The sequence below is a fragment of the Thermobia domestica genome, chromosome 13 (assembly GCF_964235325.1).
Source record: "Thermobia domestica chromosome 13, izTheDome1.hap1.1, whole genome shotgun sequence".
Taxonomy (NCBI): Eukaryota; Metazoa; Arthropoda; class Insecta; order Zygentoma; family Lepismatidae; genus Thermobia; species Thermobia domestica.
In genome coordinates, this window is record NC_137466.1 from 74,916,392 (window position 1) to 74,944,351 (window position 27,960).

The 27,960-nt window shown below is 35.5% G+C and overlaps 1 protein-coding gene across 1 annotated transcript in view; it reads right to left on the bottom strand.

Moving 5' to 3' along the window:
* Positions 1-1,775: 1,775 nt before the first annotated feature.
* Positions 1,776-27,960, bottom strand: part of LOC145668248 (uncharacterized) — a 31,286-nt gene continuing 5,101 nt past the window's right edge. The window contains exons 2-3 of the mRNA XM_081735930.1: positions 19,778-19,913; positions 1,776-2,259 (exon numbers count right to left, since the gene is read on the bottom strand). Of these exons, the coding sequence (XP_081592056.1) occupies positions 2,214-2,259; positions 19,778-19,913 (182 nt within the window). The 3' untranslated portion in view covers positions 1,776-2,213. The remainder of the gene's footprint in view (positions 2,260-19,777; positions 19,914-27,960) is intronic.

The window sequence follows — 27,960 nt, forward strand, 5'->3', positions numbered from 1 at the left end:
TGTTCTCGGCACTTTACATATATACACACACAGGGAGAGAGAGTTGAATTGAGTTGATTTTGAGTTTAACATCCCTTTTAGCAGCGAGGCTTTATGAGACGGGACCAACTGATTAACGTGGAATCCGAACTACATGAGCTCCCGCCGGGAATCGAAGCAGGTCTCCCATGCCAAAGGCACATATGCTAACCACTTAGCAACGAAGGAGCTTGCAGAGGGAGAGAGAGAAAGAGAGAAACACTATGTAAATTTTTACTTCCCAACTTGAAATATTAGCAAATTTCCCGGTTCCTGAAAGCTAATTGGAAAATTATAATTTGTTGCTGATTAACTTTCCTCTACAGAAATTCAATTTTGTAGCTCAATGTAGTTAAATATAGGGTCTAGTGCAAAATTTTCCACCTGAATCACTATATATAATATCCAAAATTGTCCGGCTTATGAAAAGTTTTTTCCACTTGTTTCTACATCGTAATGAAAATTTTCTGATCTATGAATATTCCTTTCACTTGCTTCTACAGATCAATAAAACTTTCCGATTCACAAAATGTTGTTTAACTTTTTGCTTCAAAATGATGAAAATTTTCCGACTCATAAATAGTACTTCAATTTTTCCATAGAAGACAGAAAATATTTCGATTCATGAAAAATTGTTTCGCTTGTCCTACACAGTACTGAAAATTGTCTGAGTCATGAAAATTTTCGGATTCTTTAAACGATCTTTCACTTTTTAATATTTCTATACATGAATTCAATCAATTTTATATAATTACTGAGGAATTGTAATACTGATATGTTTATATGATCTTTTTATATATGTGTATATGATTACTGATATTTTTTTAGAACGGAAAATTTTCCGGAAAAATGTACCGGAAAATTTTCCACCTCACATCACTGCACAATTACGACTCCACGATTGACGAAAATGGTTTTGTTATACGTTCTCTAAACCCTTAAAAAAAAGAAAAACTTTGCTCACTTACGTTTTAAAATTGAGCTGAGTTGATTTTGAGTTTAACGTCCCGTTTAGCATCGAGGCTATGTGAGATGTGGACCTACTGATTAACGTGGAATTCGAACCACATGAGCTCCCACCGGGAATCGAAGCAGGATCTCCCGCGCCAAAGGCGCGTACGCTAACCGCTTAGCCAAAAAGGAGTTCTTACTTTTAAAAATATTTTGTGTTAATATGTATGTATGAAAGAACTGAAATTTTATTAAGTATTGCATTTTTTCTTCTAAACTAGTGTTTACCTCGGTCCCAACTCCAACTTAATGCGAATTTGACTATTACTTTTGTTATTTTTAAAATGTATTCGTGTATTCCAGTCCCTAAATGAGAGGTTATTTTTAAAAATGTTATTAGATTTAGTAAAACAAATGCTAAACGCTATTTAGTACTTCCAGTTGTACTACTTCTAAGACCAAACTAGGCTGACAGCCAGTGGTGGATCTAAAAGGTAAAAACTTGCCGGGGGGAGGGCAGAACCTAGACTATAATAGGTATATCGTGACTATGCTATAAACTTTCAAAAAAATATAAATAATAGCTTAAATTATTTTCGTCACTCAAAAAACTGAGGGGGCTTAGGCCACCCCTGCCCCGGGCTAGATCCGCCACTGCTGACAGCCAATTATTATATCATTTACCGACGCTTATGTACCGCATTCTCGGTTTCAAAAAGAAGAAAACGCACCGTTAATTCGAAATCCAAATTAACTTATCTCCATCAACTGAATATAAAGATTCAATATAAGATCACCAAAGTGAATTGAAGGGAAAATACACTTATTATTGAATAAATAATATTACATTCACATTATTGTGTTACAATCTTAAGAAATATATTCATATTATCAAATACCCAAAGCACGCATTTATAAACAATCGCACAATAAAAAGATTTTTTTTAAAAAAGTAATAGCTAGAAGTATAAAAATCTCATTACAACAGAAAAATAAATTCACGATTACAAGAACAAAATATTTTTTTGAAAATAATTTAATGTTTATTTAGTCTTTCTTTATCTTGAAGAAATGAGCAACGGGTACACACTAGGTAGCTTCAAATACTTTTTTTTTTAAAGTTATTTTGTTTAAATTTTATAATCTTACATCAAAATATGAATAAATAAATTTCGACCACAGCATTAATCTCATTATGTAAATTTTCTTCTGTAGATTTAAGTTGTTCTTTCCTTCCGGTTAACTCACAGAAAGAAGAATTTCTCCACTCTCCAAGCATGATCCATGTATCTGAAACGATAAAATTTATGTATCTAAATCAATACAGGTACTTCTTAATAAAATTATAACACAAGGGTGAATTATAATTTTACTGAAAGTGTAAGTATAAGCGAGTTTAAAACTACATTATTTCAATTGTTTCATCTCATCTTTAGAGCTGAGCGAGCAAAGCTCTATACTATTACGTTTTTTATTTTTTATTTTTATTTTTTTTTAAATCCCAAAACTCCCTCGCCTACATTGAGTGTCTTCATCAAATTTAAGTATCGTGTTAGAGACCACCGACTAAAAGTTCCTTTGCAGAGATTTTATTATTATTATTATTATTATTATTATTATTATTATTATTATTATTATTATTATTATTATTATTATTATTATTATTATTATTATTATTATTAATTATTAAAAAGCATGCTTGTTGTATTTCTGTGATCTACGAGCTAAAACAGTCTAAAAAGTTTAAAAGAATTGCATATTATCGATTGTTTCAGACACTTCTTCAGGAAAATTTTGGTGCCCCAGACCACACTTGATCATAGAACGATGCTCAGTTAATCCTTAAAGCTTTAATTTTGGAGCAAGTGAAAATACCAACGCGTTACATGACGAATCCTTCCATTCCCAGAACTCAACCCAACCCAACTGGTTGAGTTACCATGAATCAACATCCCTCCTCCCCCCCCCCCCAAAAAAGTGGTAAAAAGTCGTTAGGCGTGGAAGTCTGTACCAAAATGACCTGAATTCGAATGCAGTAAGATATATTAAGGATGTATTTCCACCATCGACAAACGTCGGAAAGAAGGATAGTTAAGAAACTATTGTTTGAGAAAGAATGAGCTCGAAGCTTAAAATGAAATGAAATGAAATTTTTGAGTTTTACGTCCCACGGTTATGCCGGTTAGGCTAAAGGAGACGGTGATGATGAGAGATGAATGAAATGGTGGAATGAAGAAAGTGGGAGGAAACGAGAGAACCCCGAGAAAACCCACGCACACGGTGTTTGTGCACCACAAAGTTCACTTGGCGGGAGCAGGGTTTGAACCCGAGACCCCAAGCACCAGATGAACGCTCTACCACTGAGCCACCGCGGCCCCCAGCTCGAAACTTAGTCCAAGAAAATATACCTCAAGTGGATTTATGCTAACATAGATAAGGATAATATATATAAACCATAGGTATAATTTTATAATTAAAAAAGTGCTAAGTTAAATGAAGCGTTGGAAAGGGTAAAAAAGAGAAGAGTTTGTGTTAAAACGTTTTCCTGATATTAAATGTCGTCACTGTATCTTGAAGAAGTAGAAAGCCAGGTCGATTCAATCTCTGCTGCTGGTATAAGTATAGCCATATATGTCACTACGTGGTCTCCTCCAACTCTAATGTCTCGCAATTAAGTGCTGAACCTACCAAGTAGTTTTATTAATTCAGTAGCATCGATACGCCCCTTCTATGCAAGGTTATATCTCCATATTTGGTTGTAACATTTAACTTTGGATCTGTCCTCTTCGTATGATGTGACGTATTCATGACATCAGCAGCACCATCATTTAACACCTTGGCCATCTCTTGATGTTCCTCAGGACTGCAACGTTGTAATTGTCTTCCGAACTGTAGGAGTATTGGAATCTTCAAGTTCAGCTTTTAGGCAATACTTCCTCAGGTTGGCGGCATCCAAAGATTGCTTGGTCAACAGAAGGGGTATTCAAACTTTCCAATCTTTGTCTTCACTTAGTGTTGTTTCTTGACCCAAATCTTCCTCTTTCTGTAAATCGGCTACATTTGATGATATTGACTTGATGTAGACAGTGTAAAGATGTTGACAAATAAATCATATCGAAAAATAAAGATCGGAAGCTTTCGTTTTGATTCGTAAAGGCAAACGAAAGAAGGTTGAAAAGACAAAGAGCGCAATTAAACAGAAAAGATCAATCTGAAGAGATTGGAAAGGAATTCGCTGCTCCGCACTAAATTTAATAAAGGAATATACAAGATAAGCTGTTTACAGCACGTTTCCATGTGGAACCTTGAGACAACATTTATTCACTGGAAACAAAATGAAGTTCATGGTATCTAAAGTCGTAGGCCTTAATCCTTCTTTCTTTTTGAATGCTCTAATCCGGAGTCGAACCATAGAGTGGCATATCTTAACATCAGTGAGGGATGCTCCTGCAATCAGGAGCGGATTAAGGGCGGAGCCAATGCAGTCCAGGCTCAGGGGACCGCAAAAAATCTCTCTCTTTAATACTAAAATATAGCAATCAACTTATTATATTATAGCTTATTATATTATCAACTTATTAGCTATCAAACCCATGTTAATTTTTTCCCCGCTCGCCACGCTTGCGGTATCGCTAGAATTAAGTCTTCTTCCACCAGTGTCTTCACGATACCGGTACTTATTTTGTGAGGAAGTGAGCTATTTCGGGCCTCTATTACAAACCAAATTATTAGCTTGTGGTGACAGTTCCTTTGAAATATCTCTGTCATTACTTAGAGCAACTCTAGGTTTTCCAAATCTCTTTGACAATAAAACGTTTCTTTTCAAATTAATTTGGGCTCTCTGAGATACTAAAAGACCATTTCCTAACAACATGTCTTGGGAAAAATTACTTAACACGTGAAAAGTATGATGAAATGTTCTCACATTAATTTTGAAACGTACAATTGAGGCCTATTCCGGAAGAAGGGCACATAGACCGTTTTCGTAAATGGAGAAAAAGAGGCTTAAAAATTTTATCAGAATATATAACAATAACATAAGCTTGCAAATACCTATTACAGGCTTTCTTAATATAAAAGATCTATTTGACTAATAAATAGCTTGTATTAAATGAAAAATATATGCTATTTTATATATTTATAAACGTATTTGTATAAAATGTTATGTGCCCTTTTTTCGAAAATCCTTGTTGGTTGAAGAAATAGCACACTATTAATGCATCACAATAATGTCTTTATTCTAAATAAAGCAAATATAAGCTATTACTCATGACAATAGATGTATTATGGATTTAGTCCTGTTCATACTCATTCAATATATATTCAATCCAGTTGCTGTCTTCAGCTGACAAGAACTTCATTAAAGACCGAAAATCTTTCTATTTCTGTTCGCGCACTCCAACAAAAGGGGCAGACTTAGGGCCAATATCTCTCAATTCTTCGATATTACTTTTTGAAAAATAAGAAAATGGGATATATATGTTGGTATGTACGTAATGGTGTAGTTTGAAGGTTTTGATGATGGGTTGGAATGAAAGAAAGGATCAAGAGCTGAGTCCCAATCCTTAATCAAATCTTTATCCATCGTCAGTTCAAAAGGAAGGTAACGATGGCTTCTAACCATGGCTAGGAGATACGATTCGCTCCAAGTTTCTTATTTTGTTTCGAACAAACTCGAAGTTGTAGTCGCACTGGCTAAACGAGTATCCACGCACAGGATATAAACAAATTATTTCCACTTTATGAACTTTAGCGAACCAAGAACATTTTGTTATTGTAGTGTTTGTTTTGTCCACCTGTAGCATCTGACAACAATACTACTATTCTACGTGGGTCAAGTTAGCATACACACATTTAGCCAACACGACCAAAACTGTACAATCGTTAGTGCTACGTTAGTGCTGGTTAGTGCCAGCTTCCCAACGTTAGTGCTGCAATACTTAAAAAAATAGAGCGACTTTTTTGTTGTATGCCAACTTGACGTCAAGTTAGCATACGCATATTCAAAAATTAAAGCACTAACGAAAGTAACTATACCAATCGTTAGTGCTACGTTAGTGCTGGTTAGTGCCAGCTTTCCAACATTAGTGCTGCTATACTTAAAAAATAGAACGACTTTTTTGTTGTATGCCAACTTGACGTCAAGTTAGCTTACGTATATTCAAAAATTAATGCACTAACGAAAATAACTATACCAATCGTTAGTGCTACGTTAGTGCTGGTTAGTGCTAGCTTCCCAACGTTAGTGCTGCTACACTAAAAAAATAGAGCGACTCTTTTGTTGTATGCCAACTTGACGTCAAGTTAGCATACGCATATTAAAAAATTAAAGCACTAACGAAAGTAATTATACCAATCGTTAGTGTTACGTTAGTGCTGGTTAGTGCTAGCTTCCGAACGTTAGTGCCGCTATACTTAAAAAAAATAGAGCGACTTTTTTGTTGTATGCCAACTTGACGTCAAGATAGCATACGAATATTCAAAAAATAAAGCACTTACGAAAGTAACTATAACAATCGTTAGTGCTACGTTAGTGCTGGTTAGTGCTAGCTTCGAACCGTTAGTGCTGCTATATTTAAAAAAATTAAGCGACTTTTTGTTTTATGCCAACTTGACGTCAAGTTAGCATACGCATATTCAAAATTAAAGCACTAACGAAAGTAACTATACCAATCGTTAGTGCTACGTTAGTGCTGGTTAGTGCCAGCTTCCCAACATTAGTGCTGCTATACTTAAAAAATAAAACGACTTTTTGTTGTATGCCAACTTGACGTCAAGTTAGCATACGTATATTCAAAAATTAAAGCACTAACGAAAATAACTATACCAATCTTTAGTGCTACGTTAGTGCTGGTTAGTGCTAGCTTCCCAACGTTAGTGCTGCTACACTAAAAAAATAGAGCGACTTTTTTGTTGTATGCCAACTTGACGTCAAGTTAGCATACGCATATTAAAAAATTAAAGCACTAACGAAAGTAACTATACCAATCGTTAGTGCTACGTTAGTGCTGGTTAGTGCTAGCTTCCCAACGTTAGTGCCGCTATACTTAAAAAAATAGAGCGACTTTTTTGTTGTATGCCAACTTGACGTCAAGTTAGCATACGTATATTCAAAAATTATAGCACTAACGAACGTAACTATACTAATCGTTAGTGCTACGTTAGTGCTGGTTAGTGGTAGCTTCCCAACGTTAGTGCCTCTATACTTAAAAAATAGAGCGACTTTTTTGTTGTATACCAACTTGACGTCAAGTTAGCATACGCATATTCAAAAATTAAAGCACTAACGAAAGGAACTATATCAATCGTTAGTGCTGCGTTAGTGCTAGCTTCCCAACGTTAGTGCTGCTATACTTAAAAAAATAGAGCGACTTTTTTGTTGTATGCCAACTTGACGTCAAGTTAGCATACGCATATTCAAAAATTAAAGCACTAACGAAAGGAACTATACCAATCGTTAGTGCTACGTTAGTGCTAGCTTCCCAACGTTAGTGCTGCTATACTTACAATAATAGAGCGACTTTTTCCCGTATGTCAACTTGAAGTCAAGTTAGCATACGCACATTCAAAAATTAAATCACTAACGAAAGTAATTATACCAATAGTTAGTGCTACGTTAGTGCTAGCTTTCCAACGTTAGTGCTGATATGTTTAAAAAATTTAGCGGCTTTTTTGTTGTATGCCAACTTGAAGTCAAGTTAGCATACGCACATTCAAAAATTAAATCACTAACGAAAGTAATTATACCAATCGTTAGTGCTGCGTTAGTGCTAGCTTCCCAACGTTAGTGCTGCTATACTTAAAAAAATAGATCAACTTTTTTGTTGTATCCCAGCTAGACGTCAAGTTAGCATACGCATATTCAAAAATTAAAGCACTAACGAAAGTAACTATACCAATCGTTAGTGCTACGTTGGTGCTGGTTAGTGCTAGCTTCCCAACGTCACTGCTGCTAAACTTAAAGAAATAGACCGAGTTTTTTTGTTGTATGCCAACTTGACGTCAAATTAGCATACGTAGATTCAAAAATTAAAACACTAATGAAAGTAACTATACCAATCGTTACTGTAGCAGCACTAACGTTGGGAAGCTAGCACTAACCACCAATAATGTAACACTAACGATTGGTGTAGTTACTTTCGTTAGGGCTTTAATTTTCGTATATGTGTATGCTAATTTGACGCCAAGTTGGCATACAACAAAAATGTCGGTCTACTTTTTTAAGTATAGCAGCACTAACGTTGGGAAGCTAGCACTAACCAGCAGTAACGATTGGTATAGTTACTTTCATTAGTGCTTTAATTTTTGAGTGTGCATATGCTAATTTGACGCCAAGTTGGCATACAACAAAAAAATCGCTCTATTTGTTCAAGTATAGCAGCACTAGCGTTGGGAAGCTAGCCCTAACCAGTACTAACATAGCACTAACGATTGGTACAGTTACATTCGTTAGTGATTTAATTTTTGAATATGCGTATGCTAACTTGACGTCAAGTTGGCATACAACAAATAAGTCGCTCTATTTTTTTTAAGTATAGCAGCACTATCGTTAGGGAGATAGCACTAACCAGCAGTAACGATTGGTATAGTTACTTTCAATAGTGTTTTAATTTTTGAGTGTGCGTATGCTAATTTGACGTCAAGTTGGCATACAACAAAAAAACTCGGTCTATTTCTTTAAGTTTAGCAGCAGTGACGTTGGGAAGGTAGCACTAACCAGCACCAACGTAGCACTAACGATTGGTATAGTTGACGTCAAGTTGGCATACAACAAAAAGTAGCTCTATTTTTTAAGTATAGCAGCACTAACGTTGGGAAGCTAGCACTAACCAGTACTAACGTAGCACTAACGATTGGTATAGTTACTTTCGTTAGTGCTTTAATTTTTGAATATGCGTATGCTAACTTGACGTCAAGTTGGCATACAACTAAAAAGCCGCTCTATTTTTTAAGTATAGCAGCACTAACGTTGGGAATCTTGCACTTATTAGCACTAACGTAGCACTAACGATTACTATAGTTACTTTCGTTGGTGCTTTAATTTTTGAGTATGCGTATGCTAACTTGACGTCAAGTTGGCATACAACATAAAAGTCGCTCTTTTTTTTAAGTATAGCTGCACTAACGTTGGGAAACTAGCACTAACGATTGGTATTGTTATTTTCGTTTCTGCTTTAATTTTTGAATATGCGTACGGTAACTTGACGTCAAGTTGGCATACAACAAAAAAGTCGCTCTATTGTTTTAAATGTAGCAGTACTAACTTTGGAAAACAAGCACTTACCAGCACTAACGTAGCAGTAAGGATTGGTATAGTTACTTTCGTTAGTGCTTTTGTTTTTGAATATGCGTATGCTGATGTGACGTCAAATTGGCATACAACAAAAAGTCGGTCTTTTTTTTAAGTATAGCTGCACTAACGTTGGGAAACTAGCACTAACGATTGGTATTGTTATTTTCGTTTATGCTTTAATTTTTGAATATGCGTACGGTAACTTGACGTCAAGTTGGCATACAAAAAAAAAGTCGGTCTATTTTTTAAGCATAGCAGCACTAACATTCGGAAGCTAGCACTAACCAGCATTAACGTAGAACTAACGATTGGTATAGTTGACGTCAAGTTGGAATACAACAGAAAGTAGCTCTATTTTTTAAGCATATCAGGACTAACGTTCGGAAGCTAGCACTAACCAGCATTAACGTAGCGCTAACGATTGGTATAGTTGACGTCAAGTTGGCATAAAACAAAAAGTCGCCCTATTTTTTTAAGTATCCAGCACTGACGTTAGGAAGCTACCACTAACCAGCACTAACGTAACACTAACGATTTGTAGAGTGACTTTCGTTAGTGCTTTAATTTTTGAATATACGTATGCTAATTTGACGTCAAGTTCGCATACAACAAAAAATCGCTCTATTTTTTTAAGTATAGCGGCACTAACGTTGGGAAGCTTGCACTAACCAGTACTAACGTAGCACTAACGATTGGTATAGTTACTTTCGTTTGTGCTTTAATTTTTGAATATGCGTATGCTAACTTGACATCAAGTTGGCATACAAAAAAAGTCGCTCTATTTTTTTAAGTATAGCAGCACTAACGTTGGGAAGCTAGACTAACCATCACTAACGTAGCAGTAACGATTGGTATAATTACTTTCATTAGTGCTTTAATTTTTGTGTGTGCGTATGCTAACTTGACGTCAAGTTGGCATACAACAAAAAATGTCGCTCTATTTTTTTTTAAGTTTTGCAGCACTAACGTTTTGAACCTAGCACTAACCAGCACTTACGCACTACTAACGATTGATATAGTGACTTTCGTTAGTGCTTTAATTTTTGAATATGCGTATGCTAACTTGACATCAAGTTGGCATACAAAAATTATATCGCTCTATTTTTTAAGTGTAGCAGCACTAACGTTGGGAAGCTAGGCTAACCAGCACTAACGTTGCAGTAACGATTGGTATAATTATTTCATTAGTGCTTTAATTTTTGAATATACGTTTGCTAACTTGACGTCAAGTTGGCATACAACAAAAAAGTCACTCTATTTTTTTAAGTGTAGCAGCACTAACGTTGGGAAGCTAGCACTAACCAGCACTAACGTAGCACCAACGATTAGTATAGTGACTTTCGTTAGTGCTTTAATTTTTGAATATACGTATGCTAATTTGACGTCAAGTTGGCATAAACAAAAAAGTCGCTCTATTTTTTAATATAGGAGCACTAACGGTGGGAAGGTAGCACTAATCAGCAGTAACGTACCACTAACGATTGGTATAGTTACTTTCGTTAGTGCTTTAATTTTTGAATATACGTATGCTAACTTGACGTCAAGTTGGCATACAACAAAGAAGTCGCTCTATTTTTTAAGTGTAGCAACACTAACGTTGGGAAGCTAGCACTAACCAGCACTAACGTAGCACTAACGATTGGTATAGTTATTTTCGTTAGTGCTTTAATTTTTGAATATACGTATGCTAACTTGACGTCAAGTTGGCATACAACAAAAAAGTCGTTCTATTTTTTAAGTATAGCAGCACTAACGTTGGGAAGCTGGCACTAACCAGCACTAACGTAACACTAACGATTGGTATAGTTACGTTCGTTAGTGCTTTATTTTTGAATATACGTATGCTAACTTGACGTCAAGTTGGCATACAACAAAAGAGTCGCTCTATTTTTTTTTAAGTGTAGCAGCACTAACGTTGGGAAGCTAGCACTGACCAGCACTAACGTAGCACTAACGATTGGTATAGTTAGTTTCGTTAGTGCTTCAATTTTTGAATATACGTATGCTAACTTGACGTCAAGTTGGCATACAACAAAAAAGTCGCTCTATTTTTTTAGGTAAAGCGGCAGTAACGTTCGGAAACTAGCACTAACCAGCACTAACGTAGCACTAACGATTGGTATAGTTACTTTCGTTAGTGCTTTAATTTTTTAATATGCGTATGCTAACTTGACGTCAAGTTGGCATACATCAAAAAAGTCGCTCTATTTTTTTAGTGTAGCAGCACTAACGTTGGGAAGCTAGCACTAACCAGCACTAACGTAGCACTAACGATAGGTATAGTTATTTTCGTTAGTGCTTTAATTTTTGAATATACGTAAGCTAACTTGACGTCAAGTTGGCATACAACAAAAAAGTCGTTCTATTTTTTGAAGTATAGTAGCACTAATGTTGGGAAGGTAGCACTAACCAGCACTAACGTAACACTAACGATTGGTATAGTTACTTTCGTTAGTGCTTTAATTTTTGAATATACGTATGCTAACTTGACGTCAAGTTGGCATACAACAAAAGAGTCGCTCTATTTTTTAAGTGTAGCAGCACTAACGTTGGGAAGCTAGCACTAACCAGCACTAACGTAGCACTAACGATTGGTATAGTTAGTTTCGTTAGTGCTTTAATTTTTGAATATACGTATGCTAACTTGACGTCAAGTTGGCATACAACAAAAAAGTCGTTCTATTTTTTAAGTATAGCAGCACTAATGTTGGGAAGCTGGCACTAACCAGCACTAACGTAACACTAACGATTGGTATAGTTACTTTCGTTAGTGCTTTAATTTTTGTATATACGTATGCTAACTTGACGTGAAGTTGGCATACAACAAAAAAGTCGCTCTATTTTTTTAAGTGTAGCAGCACTAACGTTGGGAAGCTAGCACTGACCAGCACTAACGTAGCACTAACGATTGGTATAGTTAGTTTCGTTAGTGCTTTAATTTTTGAATATACGTATGCTAACTTGACGTCAAGTTGGCATACAACAAAAAAGTCGCTCTATTTTTTTAAGTAAAGCGGCTGTAACGTTCGGAAACTAGCACTAACCAGCACTAACGTAGCACTAACGATTGGTATAGTAACTTTCGTTAGTGCTTTAATTTTTTAATATGCGTATGCTAACTTGACGTCAAGTTGGCATACAACAAAAAAGTCGCTCTATTTTTTTAGTGTAGCAGCACTAACGTTGGGAAGCTAGAACTAACCAGCACTAACGATTGGTATGGTTATTTTCGTTAGTGCATTAATTTTTGAATATACGTAAGCTAACTTGACGTCAAGTTGGCATACAACAAAAAAGTCGTTCTATTTTTTTAAGTATAGCAGCACTAATGTTGGGAAGGTAGCACTAACCAGCACTCACGTAACACTAACGATTGGTATAGTTACTTTCGTTAGTGCTTTAATTTTTGAATATACGTATGCTAACTTGACGTCAAGTTGGCATACAACAAAAGAGTCGCTCTATTTTTTAAGTGTAGCAGCACTAACGTTGGGAAGCTAGCACTAACCAGCACTAACGATTGGTATAGTTATTTTCGTTAGTGCTTTAATTTTTGAATATACGTATGCTAACTTGACGTCAAGTTGGCATACAACAAAAAAGTCGTTCTATTTTTTTAAGTATAGCAGCACTAATGTTGGGAAGGTAGCACTAACCAGCACTCACGTAACACTAACGATTGGTATAGTTACTTTCGTTAGTGCTTTAATTTTTGAATATACGTATGCTAACTTGACGTCAAGTTGGCATACAACAAAAGAGTCGCTCTATTTTTTTAAGTGTAGCAGCACTAACGTTGGGAAGCTAGCACTAACCAGCACTAACGATTGGTATAGTTATTTTCGTTAGTGCTTTAATTTTTGAATATACGTATGCTAACTTGACGTCAAGTTGGCATACAACAAAAAAGTCGTTCTATTTTTTTAAGTATAGCAGCACTAACGTTGGGAAACTAGCACTAAGCAGCAGTAACGTAGCACTAACGATTGGTATACTTACTTTCGTTAGTGCTCTATTTTTTGAATATGCGTATGCTAACTTGACGTCAAGTTGGCATACAACAAAAAAGTCGCTCTATTTTTTTTAGTGTAGCAGCACTAACGTTGGGAAGCTAGCACTAACCAGCACTAACGTAGCACTAACGATAGGTATAGTTATTTTCGTTAGTGCTTTAATTTTTGAATATACGTAAGCTAACTTGACGTCAAGTTGGCATACAACAAAAAAGTCGTTCTATTTTTTGAAGTATAGTAGCACTAATGTTGGGAAGGTAGCACTAACCAGCACTAACGTAACACTAACGATTGGTATAGTTACTTTCGTTAGTGCTTTAATTTTTGAATATACGTATGCTAACTTGACGTCAAGTTGGCATACAACAAAAGAGTCGCTCTATTTTTTAAGTGTAGCAGCACTAACGTTGGGAAGCTAGCACTAACCAGCACTAACGTAGCACTAACGATTGGTATAGTTAGTTTCGTTAGTGCTTTAATTTTTGAATATACGTATGCTAACTTGACGTCAAGTTGGCATACAACAAAAAAGTCGTTCTATTTTTTAAGTATAGCAGCACTAATGTTGGGAAGCTGGCACTAACCAGCACTAACGTAACACTAACGATTGGTATAGTTACTTTCGTTAGTGCTTTAATTTTTGTATATACGTATGCTAACTTGACGTCAAGTTGGCATACAACAAAAAAGTCGCTCTATTTTTTTAAGTGTAGCAGCACTAACGTTGGGAAGCTAGCACTGACCAGCACTAACGTAGCACTAACGATTGGTATAGTTAGTTTCGTTAGTGCTTTAATTTTTGAATATACGTATGCTAACTTGACGTCAAGTTGGCATACAACAAAAAAGTCGCTCTATTTTTTTAAGTAAAGCGGCTGTAACGTTCGGAAACTAGCACTAACCAGCACTAACGTAGCACTAACGATTGGTATAGTAACTTTCGTTAGTGCTTTAATTTTTTAATATGCGTATGCTAACTTGACGTCAAGTTGGCATACAACAAAAAAGTCGCTCTATTTTTTTAGTGTAGCAGCACTAACGTTGGGAAGCTAGAACTAACCAGCACTAACGATTGGTATGGTTATTTTCGTTAGTGCATTAATTTTTGAATATACGTAAGCTAACTTGACGTCAAGTTGGCATACAACAAAAAAGTCGTTCTATTTTTTTAAGTATAGCAGCACTAATGTTGGGAAGGTAGCACTAACCAGCACTCACGTAACACTAACGATTGGTATAGTTACTTTCGTTAGTGCTTTAATTTTTGAATATACGTATGCTAACTTGACGTCAAGTTGGCATACAACAAAAGAGTCGCTCTATTTTTTTAAGTGTAGCAGCACTAACGTTGGGAAGCTAGCACTAACCAGCACTAACGATTGGTATAGTTATTTTCGTTAGTGCTTTAATTTTTGAATATACGTATGCTAACTTGACGTCAAGTTGGCATACAACAAAAAAGTCGTTCTATTTTTTTAAGTATAGCAGCACTAATGTTGGGAAGGTAGCACTAACCAGCACTCACGTAACACTAACGATTGGTATAGTTACTTTCGTTAGTGCTTTAATTTTTGAATATACGTATGCTAACTTGACGTCAAGTTGGCATACAACAAAAGAGTCGCTCTATTTTTTTAAGTGTAGCAGCACTAACGTTGGGAAGCTAGCACTAACCAGCACTAACGATTGGTATAGTTATTTTCGTTAGTGCTTTAATTTTTGAATATACGTATGCTAACTTGACATCAAGTTGGCATACAAAAATAATATCGCTCTATTTTTTTAAGTGTAGCAGCACTAACGTTGGGAAACTAGCACTAAGCAGCAGTAACGTAGCACTAACGATTGGTATACTTACTTTCGTTAGTGCTCTATTTTTTGAATATGCGTATGCTAACTTGACGTCAAGTTGGCATACAACAAAAAAGTCGCTCTATTTTTTTTAAGTGTAGCATCACTAACGTTGGGAAGCTAGCACTAACCAGCACTAACGTAGCAGTAACGATTTGTATAGTTAGTTTCGTTAGTGCTTTAATTTTTGAATATACGTATGCTAACTTGACGTCAAGTTGGCATACAACAAAAAAGTCGCTCTATTTTTTTAAGTATAGCAGCACTAACGTTGGGAAGCTGGCACTAACCAGCACTAACGTAGCACTAACGATTGTGTAGTTTTGGTCGTGTTGGCTAAATGTGTGTATGCTAACTTGACACACGTTACTATTCTTAGTTCTGAAACTTGTTGAGGTTCTTTTCTAAGTCAAATAAGAAAGAAGCTACCGCTGCTAGGGTCTGAAGTCAGCTGTGCGCCAAAACAGTAGTGCAAAGGCTTACAAAAAGAATAGCGCCAGTCTGTCAAAAATAAAGATATCGAGATGAAATGTTCACACCACCTACAGTATAACATGGAGGTTCGTTTTCAATGATTTCCGGAAAAAGGGCACATAGGCCTATGTGCCCTTCTTCCGGAATAGGCCTCAATTGCTAACTTGTTTATCTGTAAATATACTTCCCACATTTACAGACATTATGCGTTTAAAGACTGTTTACGCAACAAACACGCATCTTCTGTGTGTAAACTATGACCATAAAAAGAGCAAATGGGATGTGTTTGTGCCTAATTCGGAAATTGTTGATAATTGTTTCCATACATAGGTGTTTGATAATTGTGAAAATTTCCTCTAGGATAAAATTGATTTCTCGTCTGGCCTCTAAAATTTCTAAAATTACCACGAAATCGACCTCTAAAATTCTCTCTTTGATTGTGATTCTGATTTCCTCTATTTTGCCTATAAAAATTATTCCCTTTTCCTTGAAAATTCTGTCTATTTTTATTACTACCGTTAGTATTGTTTTGATCTCATTACTGTTGTTCTCTAACTTTTTCTCTAATGATTGCAATTGATCGGAACTAACTGGACTTTACGCTAATTACTTTGTTGACTCTGCACTTTCAGTTCACTAGCCTCCTGTTTAACTAATTTTTTTCTTCTTTATATCCTGATTGTTCAGCATTTTAACTTCCACTTCATTATCTGTCTCGACATCAGAAGAATCTGCTGTTAATGAAGTTACATCCTTCCAAGATTGCTTTGTGACGGAAAAAGTATGTTCTCATTTTTCCCTTCTCTGTACGCGAGCTTTATTTTTCTCAAGCTTAACTAAAACATCTAACATTTCCTCTACAGTTGCAAATTTTTAAACACAATTCGCTCTAAATAATAAGGCTGTAATGCAGACGCTATAAGTCATCACCCTTTGTTCTGACAACTTGTGATTTAAAATAAGGCTCTAGTATGCTTGTAACAGGGTACGATGATTGGGATCATCCAACAAGAGATCTATCAAGTCACGAAACTTCCAAAAGCCATTTCCGGAGTATGACTGCATATATTTATTACCCGTCGAAGAAACAAAGAGCTGATCAACAAACAGCTAGTAGAACAAACCGAGACTGAAAAGAACTATTGGGTAGAAGTGTTAAAACATGTTGTTGCTGTGGTAACATTCCTAACTGAGACAGATTTATCCTTATGCGGCCACGACGAGATTTTTGGATCTGAACACAATGACAACTTTATGGGAATATTGGAAGTTGTTTCGTAGTTTGATCCTTTTCTTAAATCTCACATTAAAAACTATGGAAGCAAAGGGTGTGGACATGTTGATTTATTTATCATCTACAATCTGTGATGAGTTTGTTCAGCTGATGGCACAAAACGTGTTAGGCAAGATCGTCGAAGAAATAAAGCGAACAAAATATTATAGTATCAGTGTGGACTCGACACCAGAAAAAACGCATGCAGACCAGTTTACTGTAACCATTATGTAGGTTAAAGAGAAAGGAGACATAGTAGAACGATTTCTTCAGTTTATCCCCATTTTCAGCCATAAAGGTAAGTCCTTAGCTGAGATAGTTGTTAAAACATTGGAAGAGTACGGGGTTTCTGTAGGATATTGTCGAGGACAGTCATATGATAATGCAAGTAACATGTCGGGGCAGTATGAAGAAGTGCAAGCTCATGTTAAGCGTATTAATAATTTAGCTGAATTTGTTCCTTGCGCAGCACACTCTCTAAACCTTGTAGGAAAACCTGTTGTTGAATCATGCGAAATTGCAGTCAATTACTTCAGTCTTCTTCAGCTGATAGTTCGCCGGTGTGTTGACGAACTATATATATATATAGTTCGTCAACACACCGATGGCGTTTGCCAGAGGAAGGAATTAACGAGGAAACTTTGAAAAACACTGGAAACATTGAAAAGTTTGTCTAGAACAAGGTGGTCTGATAACAGCAATGCAGCATGTTTTGTCAGGAAATATTTTTGCCACTATAAAGAATGTGTTAACATCCATCACAGAAGATTCAATGGGAAACAATAGAACACGTCAGGATGCGAAAAACATTTTGCAGAAGTTGACTACTTTTGAAATCTATTTCATGTCAACATTATGCGATGTTATTTTAAGCAGAATGGATAAAACTAATCAGTAACTTATCTACAAAGTTAAAACATGGAGCTAGGAACTGCAGTCAATGTACTTGAGTCCTTGATCAGTTATGTTTCTTCTCTTAGAGAAAAGTTTGCCGAAATGGAAACATCTATGAAGTCAGGGAGTAGACTGTAGAAGTACAATGATGAAATGAAAAGAAAAATCTGTAAAAAGGAACATTTTCACGAAAGCGACAAAGAAGAAGCGGTGTTATTGGGGAGTGATAAATTTCGTGTGGAAACGTTCTTTCCGATCATAGGTTTGTAGTGGACAAACACTTTGTGCGTGGGTTTCCTCGGCGTTCTCCCGTTTCCTCCCACTTTCTTCATTCCACCATTTCATTCATTTCTCATCACCACCGTCCCCTTTAGCCTTGCCGGCATAACCGTCGGACGTAAAACTCAAAGATTTCATTTCATTTTTTCATTTCGGGGCTACAGCGAAGGATAGCTCAGTACAAAAATCTTCACGAGACTTTCGAGTTTCTTACCAAATTTAACTCCATGAACGAAGAGGATATAACCCGAGCCATCAGCGATTTTATTCTAAAGTATAATGGTGACATGAACTTGAATTTTTGCGAAGAGTTTCGTCGTTTCTTATTGTATATACAAACTCTTATTGCTAATGAGAACGCCCAAAATAACAGTGCGAGTTCTTTTACTAGTAAAATACTTTTGATGTTATATGAGAATAACTTAGATATAGTTTTCCCAGATGTCTGCATTGCACACAGAATTTATCTATATCTTTTTGTTTCAAATTGTACTGGCGAAAGATCCTTTTCTAAACTTAAATGGTTAAACATGAGTCAACAGTGAGGTCAACATGAGGCAACAGAAGCTCAATGCTCTTGTCTTGTTATCTATTGAATCATGTGTGGTCAGAGAGTTATCGTTTAATGACATAATAGAATCCTTTGCAGAGCAAAAATGTAGGAAGAAAACTTTTCTAACAATGTAGCCTTGTACAGCTTTACCTATTTATATATGATTTTTCTCCTTTTATTCTATTAGTGTTTTTACAGGGACTTGACCATTTGGCTTGTATTTGGCATTTGTGTATTACACTGCAGTATATGAGCATTTAGCTGTTAATAATGAATGTAATTAAACTAATTATTGTAAACTTAGAGCACATTAAAATATTATAGCATAGTTCTCGGTGTTTCGATAAACCTATGAGGCTGTGGAAGGCAGCAAAGAAAATTTATGTGCTGGAATTATTTGTAACATAGAGCCCCCTTAAAATAGTTGGCTCCAGGGCCCCAAAAACCTTAATCCGCCCCTGCCTGCAACATATAATTTGTACCATTTCCTTCAAGACATAACAACCACAACAGTTGCATCTTTGTAAATCAATTGTACTACAAGAGATCCACCAAGGTTGCCAGCAGAATGAAGCGACATCACTCGTCAGCATGGTCGAAATTCAGTTCTTTTCCGTGTTTCGACAATACTGGCAACCTCGCCCGCCCGGTCCAACTCTAAATACTTTCTACAGAAATATCTGAGAAAGAGAGTTTAGACGAACAAACGAAGAATGATAAATACCTTGAAAGAAACCATCAACGAACCAATTCAACTAGCAACAACAAATGCACTGGAATTACTCGAAATATGGCTTACTTTAAATTGGACCCATTTCCATAATTTAGCGTTTTTTGATCAAAGTCGCACGTAAATTATTTTCTTGCCTTGAGGTTATGAATACGTATGCAGTTTTTTTCGAGTATTTTATTTTCTGTAGTCACGCTACGACTAATTGCACTAATTATCTTAAATTGGTTCCATTGCCGTTATTAGGAGTTTTCGATCAAAAACAAACTTTTTCATTCTATTGAGGTCCTGAACTCGTATGCGAAGTTTGTCATTTTATTCCTGAAACACCGTGTATAAATAACTTCATTCTTTCCAAAAATTGTGATGACTCGAGTCATTACACCAAAGTAAGACCGTCACTTCTGTTTAAACGCTTTAAACAAGACAAAGAGTATGAGAATCTTACCTGGTTTGCTCAGCGTATACTTTACGGAATTGAGTTGTAGGTTTGGCCCAATCTCCCTTGTTGTATAATTCATCTTTCAAGTTGAAACCATAATCCATATTAGTTGCAAGTGGTCTCCGGTACATCTCATTGGGTTCTGGAAATAGAAAAGCAAAACCATTAGTCACAGTAAAGCATCATAACATTCCAGTCACTGTGAAATGGTTAAACTGTGCTTAAACTACAGTAGTATATATATATATGCAGGGTGCGAATTACCGGGAGGGATGAGGGGGATTTTCCCCCTCAATCTCATTTTGTCCCCCCCCCCCAAAGAAGTCAGCTGAAGTATCCTCACTGGGGATGCTCGCTTTCCCCCCAAGCTATGCTCAGTATAACTTCAAATTTCAGTGATTTTTGTCATTTCTTGTAAGTTTAATCTTCTAGATGTATTTCGAAATGATCTATGTAAACTATTCAGTTTTGGTCATTTCTACTTACCACCTAATTACCCACTATTTCCAACGTTGTTTAGTTGAACTATACGTATTATTATGACTACAGTTGTTACTTGCAACTGTTCCTTCGTACCCTTCAGTTCGTCATCGTTCGTGAATTTGAATGTACTAATTGCGTATAACAAAGCCACATATGGATTTATAAATGTTCTTAGCGGTTGGCCAAGAAGAAGTAAACAAATAGCTTCTTCCACCATACTTGGCGAAGTTCGGACATGTCATATTCATCCCCTACATTTGTATCGATTATCATCTTATTTTAAGTTTTGGTATAACATGTTATTCATTTTCCAGTGTATTCTTTGTTAGCACATGGTCTTCATTCCCTAGTAGTTTGTGTGTATGCAATTCAAAAGTTGCATTTAATTTGTGATAATTAGCGTAGTAATCACTGCCTTTTACAGTTTACGGAAATGAACATTTGAAACTGTAAAACTTACTCAAAATCTTAGATATAGGTATTCTCTCGTAACTATATGTTAACGTACACGCTGAGGATACGATCCTAGTGAGCAGACGTGTTAGTGAAGGTGATTTTTAGGTGAATAAGCGCATAATTGAAGATTTGTTTCAGCATTTGTTAATACGATTGGTTCTCCGTGTCATTGTCCGTATCTGTATAAGCATTTCAACTGGAGCGGGGTTTATTAAAGTTAATCCTTCATTTTTCCATCTTTCTTTTAGTTGCACAGTTTGCTGTCCACGCTAATACGGTTGTCTGAAAAACTTCAATGTAATGTTTTACTTTAATTGATTCATTAACGTAGCCCATAGTGAATCAACTCATCTGTAACCTAACAGTAAAGTAGGTCTAAGTGTTGACTTCCTGAGCCCCATCACGGAATCGATGTTTCGAGAAGAAAAAGTCGTGAAGAGCATAGCTTTAGCGGGGAGTAGAAGCACAAGCTCGAAATTTGAATTGAGAGATTTTAAATATTTGGCCTTCGATTTCACCTTGATGTCAGAAATCGGGACCCGCAACAATCCATTTTTTGTTAGGCTAATATCTAGATTTAAATATATATATATATATATAAACTAAATAAACTTTAGAGAGCTACGGGGACAAGAGTGAGTACAACATTTAAACACGTTCAGAAAGGTTAAGTGGGGTGTGTATATGTCGGTATACGTACATAGTTATTGTCGGTAGATTTATTAAATTAATAAATCTCTTATTTATTACAGATGTCAGATATATATATATATATATATATATATATATATATATATATGGGGTAAGGTATTATTGTCTCATTTTGGAATTTGCACCTTCAGATTTTATGTCCTATTGGCCTAATTTTATCCCCCCCCAATATAGATCATCTAATTCTCACACTGTATATATATATATATATATATATATATATATATATATATATATATATATATATATATATATATATATATAGAGAGAGAGAGAGAGAGAGAGAGAGAAAGTGTCTCAAAAGTCCCCTGACATAGGGTAACTCTGTTATTATCAGAGTTACAACAAAATGTAAGAGGGGAAACCGTCTCCAAACATATGTTTTTAATCTAAAGTGAAGAATTTTTTTTTAAATTGGACGAGCCGTTTGGGCTGTATACTCTTTATGCGCCCAATGTTAAATGAAAATGCAACGATGACATTTACCTGGGGCTGGGGGAGGGAAGTACGGGACAGGAGGTGGACAAATTTTGTAAGAGTATGGTGACTGGGGGCATGTTTGAAATGGGGCTGGCCATCGACACGTTAGCATAACAGACAATAACTTCATTCACTTATGTTGTGAATCCAAGTAAATGGCAACGTTTCAAAGACATGTTTCACTAAAGACAAAAATCACATAAAATATTCCTAACCTAAAATACCTAACCTACCCTAACGTAACTAAACTAAACTAACTTAACCTAAGAAACAACACATACATTTACATTCTCATTAAAAAAAAAAAAAAGCTACCACACTTTTCTCAAGAACGTATCGGTGATCAGACCAGCTGTTTACTTGTGTAAGAAGATTTTTTTTGACATAAACATTTCAAATTATTTTACCAATATTATGCATTACGATTGCTGCTATCGAGAAACGAGCTGTTAACGAACATCTCACTTTACCAGTACGTTGAAATGCACACATAAAATTCACTTGTGCCGTGATGTAGAAATGTGATACAATGGGAATCAACTTAACTTTTATTTTCTAGCTGTTTCAAAGTATATTTAGCAAATAAGAATTTTCAGAATTTAAGCAAAGAAAAAAGGAAGCAGTACCTTTGTCCCAAAACAATAATTTCCACAGGTTACATGGCCTGAAAACAAGGTTCAATTTTAGACAAACTATATACGCAGAGTACATACGTCTGTTATTATTATGACAACCGATACGAGTAACATGTCCTCCCCCATTGAACGTTTACTAACACTCACATCGTAGATATGTAGATATGCAATTTCTGGGGGAAAACCTGAAAATGTAGTACTTCATAGTAACACGGAACACCACCAAGGAAAACATTAATCAAATCAAAGTTAATTTGAGGTTACACTATCCAATTATGCAATCCTGTTCACCTTTCTCTCTCACCGCAACATAATTCGAAAGAGTGGACTTACTTGATTTTTTTCTTGTAGATTCCGTCGTTCACCTGAAATCCACTTCTGAAACTAGGAGTTCCTTCGTTATCAATTTGGAAAGATAGTATGTGCCAGGAATCTAAGAATTCCCACAGGGCACTTTCAAAAAATTATTTCTTCGACGCTTGCATCCTTTCAAATGGCGGACGACACCCAAACCATAGCTATTAGATGCTGATTTCAGCAATCAATTTTTCTGTCCTCTGAACAGCACACCGCAAAAGGCAACTTTCTCATTCACAGGAAAACTAACCATTAATCAATATTTTCATATCAGTTTACCACAAGTTCACACTGTTTTGTCCACTTTTCCCAAATTTTAAAACGAAAGAAATTTTCTGGCGTCCGGTTCCGAATGCTGTTTTCTGATAAAAGACAATGGATAATAATAAGAACACTAATTGGCTATTGTTGATGACTCAACGATAGGAGGAAAGTTTTAGTCTCTTAACATCAAAGTATCCGCTAATCTCCAACGCATGTGATTTTTGATGATCAAATAGCAATGAAACAAAAGGATGTGCCAAGAAGATATAAGGGCTAAATTTCTAAACTCAAAAATTTTGAAGAAATCACAGAACAGAATTTTGAAGTTTCTTTAAGAAGATTCCCTACAACAAAATTCCCTTGAAAATAAACTGAAAACTGCAAAATATACTCTTCCTACCTAAATAATTCAATATTATCGGTTAAATAAACAAAATTCTAAAAAATAATATTATTACATGTATTTTATGAAATCTCTCAAATATGACTCCTTTTTACGAAAAACTAAAATTTGCAACTAAAGTCTGCAGTACCACAATGAATTTTCTACATTTTAAAAAAATCTCTACTATTCGCAACAAAATGTAAATATATATACAGGATGTCCAAAAATCTCGGACCATGAAACATTATACCAAGGTCATACTATGTAACTAGGTAACAGTCATACTGTGTGATTGCTATATCAGTCGTATATGAATGATACATTATTTATTTATATTTTGTATTCGGGCTGTGTCACCAAAAGGAATTTCAACTTATGCCACCAAAAGCTAAGGTAAAATATCTTGGAAACTAGGAAAAGAACGAATATTCGTATACTGAAATGCACTTCAACTGTCAGAAAAATCTGTAATACTATTTCGTATTATAGGATACTTTTCCAGGATTTGCTAGATATGCTAGAACCACCTTCCATTACCAATACTATTTTATTCAGTAGTTCAGTAATGGTAAGCCTTGGTTCGGCATAATTTTTAATCTGAAAAGATACTCATGCAATGTAACCATAATTATTAGATTCAATAGCATTCAGAAAAAAAAATGTTCACAGACCCGATTACATTTATCTTACACAACGGAATCACATAGTTATAAAATTTGATTGTAGTGTCTGTGGAGGGCATGCTGCTACTAGTTTGAGGATCGTCCAGTTGTGTGTGTGTGACTCCCAGGAAGCGACGTAGAAGTAAATTAATGATTTGTAATCCTGGGGACGTCAGGTGATCTTAATTCAATGCCCATTATTAAACTGTTCCCAGGCCATAATTTTTTAAACTCGTATGTTTCTAAATTAAAAATGTATTTTGTGCTTATTCTAAAGTGGAGCAATATAGCCAGTTTCGTCCAACCAACGTTAGTAATTAACCATATATCGATTGACTTAAACGTTTCGCCAAGTACCCACAAGTGGATTTAACTATAAGTATAGACGAATCACTTTTTTAAACATTGTATGCGATATGACAAAACTGAGATAAGAATTTCATTTCTGGTCTTATGTTTAATTACAGCTTATTTATCTCATGTTTATTCAGAGCAGAAAATTAATTTGCTAAAGAGATAACTAAAGTACGAACGAGAAGATATTGATAACTAGATAGGTAACCCAATGGATAATCACGAAAGTTGATGATACATTTATACATATGCACACACGTACGTAGGTGATGTACAAAAAACCAGAAACGAACCGTCAGTTCTTCAACTAATTAGTCATATAATGTCATCAGTTTTTCCTCTTGCCGCACAATATATTACTTTTTCTTTCTTTTTTTTTCATTTAGTAAATGCAAACATCCATACAACAGATAGTAAATTACCACTTGCAGGAGCTTAATAATTTTATCAGAAACACCGTCTGTTTCGCTTCGATGAGGAAGAAAGAGGTTATGCTTTATCAAACAAAAAATTATATATATACCTATATACACATTAGCTGTACGTACTCTCCAAAATTCTATTAGCTCTTTGCACTTATCCCTGGATTTTCTATCAAATTATGAACTCTCTTCGTCTTTCTGCAGCTGTGATGAGTATGGAATGAATTTTTGCGGCAAGATAAAAAAACAAATTTAACGAGTGCATACTGCCATATAAGACACTTATAGATATTTTATTTTTATAATACAAACAAGATTCAGGGTCATCACTATTGCGGACTGTTTCCTTGTTCCTTACACTCATACAGACTATGGATTTACGGAAATAGGTAATAAGGTGTGGGTGTGTGAAAGAGAGAGAGAGAGATACAGGGTGAATCATTCATCTTGGTACGTCCTTGTAAGTTTCTAGAACAAAAAGCACTGAAATTTTGTACCATGCAAATATCTTCAGGGGGACACTGCTTGCCACATTCTGTGATACCATAATGTTAATAGTGTTGAAACGAAATGAAAAGGAATGATTTTTTTTTTTTTTTTTTACGTTCCACGATTATGCTCGTTCGGCTACAGGAGACAGATGATTAAGGCAAGTGAATGATGATCGAAGAATTGGAAGAATGATAATGTGGGAGGAAACGGGAGTACCGCGAGAAAACTCACAGACAGGATATTGGGATCGAACCTGGAACTCCATGCATTAGAAGTAAACTCTACCACTGAGCCACCTTGCCCCGAACAGTGTTGCTAACCAAACACGTACTTGTATTTTTTTTCAAACTGCCCTACGTTAGGTTATTAAATATTGCAAATCTATATGCAAAACGAATACATACAATATCACAGTTGTCACCTAGCGTTGCAAACTAAACATTGAAACACAACCCATTTTTGAAAGATTATACAACAATAATAACGCAAGTGTGACGGGTTGGGTAATGCACATCCAAAGTACCTTAACGACGAAAAATCTGAAAAATGTATATGTGAAAAATATCTCAATCTCAGATTTTCGCCCCGCGTTCAAAAAATTTCTGTATCTACCCCTGAGGTATGTCCAATACAATTGTCTAAATAATAGCCACCAACCTATGCTAGGGTATCACTACAAGCTAATATTGCATCTAATCCGCTTGAGGTCAGGGTGAAGCAGAGGGTTCACGCGGGTGGTATTCATATTGACGAGATGAGTATGTAAAAGATTTATTTATTAATTTTTTATTAATTAATTAATTTATTTATTTATTTATTTATAACAGGTTTCAGATACAGCACTAGGCCATTTTACACTGAAACATTTTAACAATTTGATAACATAATAATTTAATAACAATTTGAGGTAAAGATGGTACAACACAACAGCGACATTGCAAAAATAGCTCATTTATAGATGATCTGAAAATATATTCACTTGAAAAAACGTCTAGTTTCTGGTAACTGATTATAGGTACTGACAATTCGGTTTAGAAGGGACCTTTGGACAAATTAACTCTCGCCGCTCGAGTGTAAAAGAGATCACTAGACCGTGTTGTACTAGCGGGTACGCGAAAATTGATCTGACTTAACAACTGTTCATATGATATGTGGCCATTTACAATTTTTTGCAAAAATATTAAGTCAAAAATTTTGTTTCTCACTAGGGGAGGTTTGATATTGAGGGACTTTAAAACGTCATTTTTTGGAAGTGTTCGGAGGTGAGGTACTCGGTAGGATACAATGGCTAAAAAGAAATTAATTACGGGATTTAATTTTTTTTAAACGAGTAGGACAGGCCATAGACCAGATAGAACAGTACTCAATAGTGGGAGCAACATATGACTTATAGAACAAGCTTAAGGAATTAGGATTTTTTGTTAGTGAAGCGATAAAGGAGTCTCAGTTTTCTCATAGCAGTACAAGATATCGTGCTTATGTGATCCGCAAAAGTAAACTTACTGTCAATGATAACACCAAGATCTCTGAAAGAGGAGACAGGATTTATGTTCTTATGAGCAATTTTGTAAATGTGTTTTATAGGTTCCTTTTTTAGAGAAACCGTAAGAGAAGCACATTTTTCGATGTTTCGATGATATAGACGAACAAATATTCCATCATATATTGTATCAAATATGTCATCAAAGTGGAATTTGAACGTGTACGATACTAAGTTGTATGTAACTTTTGGGTTGGTTACAACATTTGATACAACTGTTCTAAATTAGAACTTGTTCTAATTCTTCCAACATTCTCTCAAAGAAAACAAACGAAAATCGCTATGCGGTTGCACTAAAATCGAGTATGATGTGGACACGGAAAGAAGTTGACATTCTTTCGATGCATATTAGCAGTAATCTGTTTTGTATAACTAGAAAATTAAAGAATATTAGGACTAAGTACCGCAGGTGACTTCCCAAAATTGGTGTCTATTGAGAATATTTCGTGAAATTTAAAAAACAAACATTTTCTTTCACTTTTCTTCATTTAAATGATTTCTTAAGACGTTCTGGTATTTTATTTCTTTATCGTATGCTCAGATTATTGCGTACAGAATGACAATATGCATGCATATGATGTGTCTCGAATGATTATGCGCTATCTTACTATATGTAATTATTTCTTCACGAAATTCATTCGTGATGTCTTAAAAATTATTTCTTAGGGTAGGAGTTGCACTTATGAGTGCAGATTCACTTTACGAGGACTTTCTTTAAGTTATAAATACGCGTCGGACGAATACCATTAAAAAAAAAAAACTGCAGAAAAAGCAACTTACGTTAGGTGGCCATTAAACGTGGGAATGATATTTAACAGATTCAAAGCAGGAACACAGCAGGGAACCCACGACTTGGCACAGGGTTGTGTTTGCAAGAGGTAGGGGCATAAGTGACTGAGAGTGGGCGCGTAAATGAGGATAGTGTGAGAAACACTTTATGTTGCATAA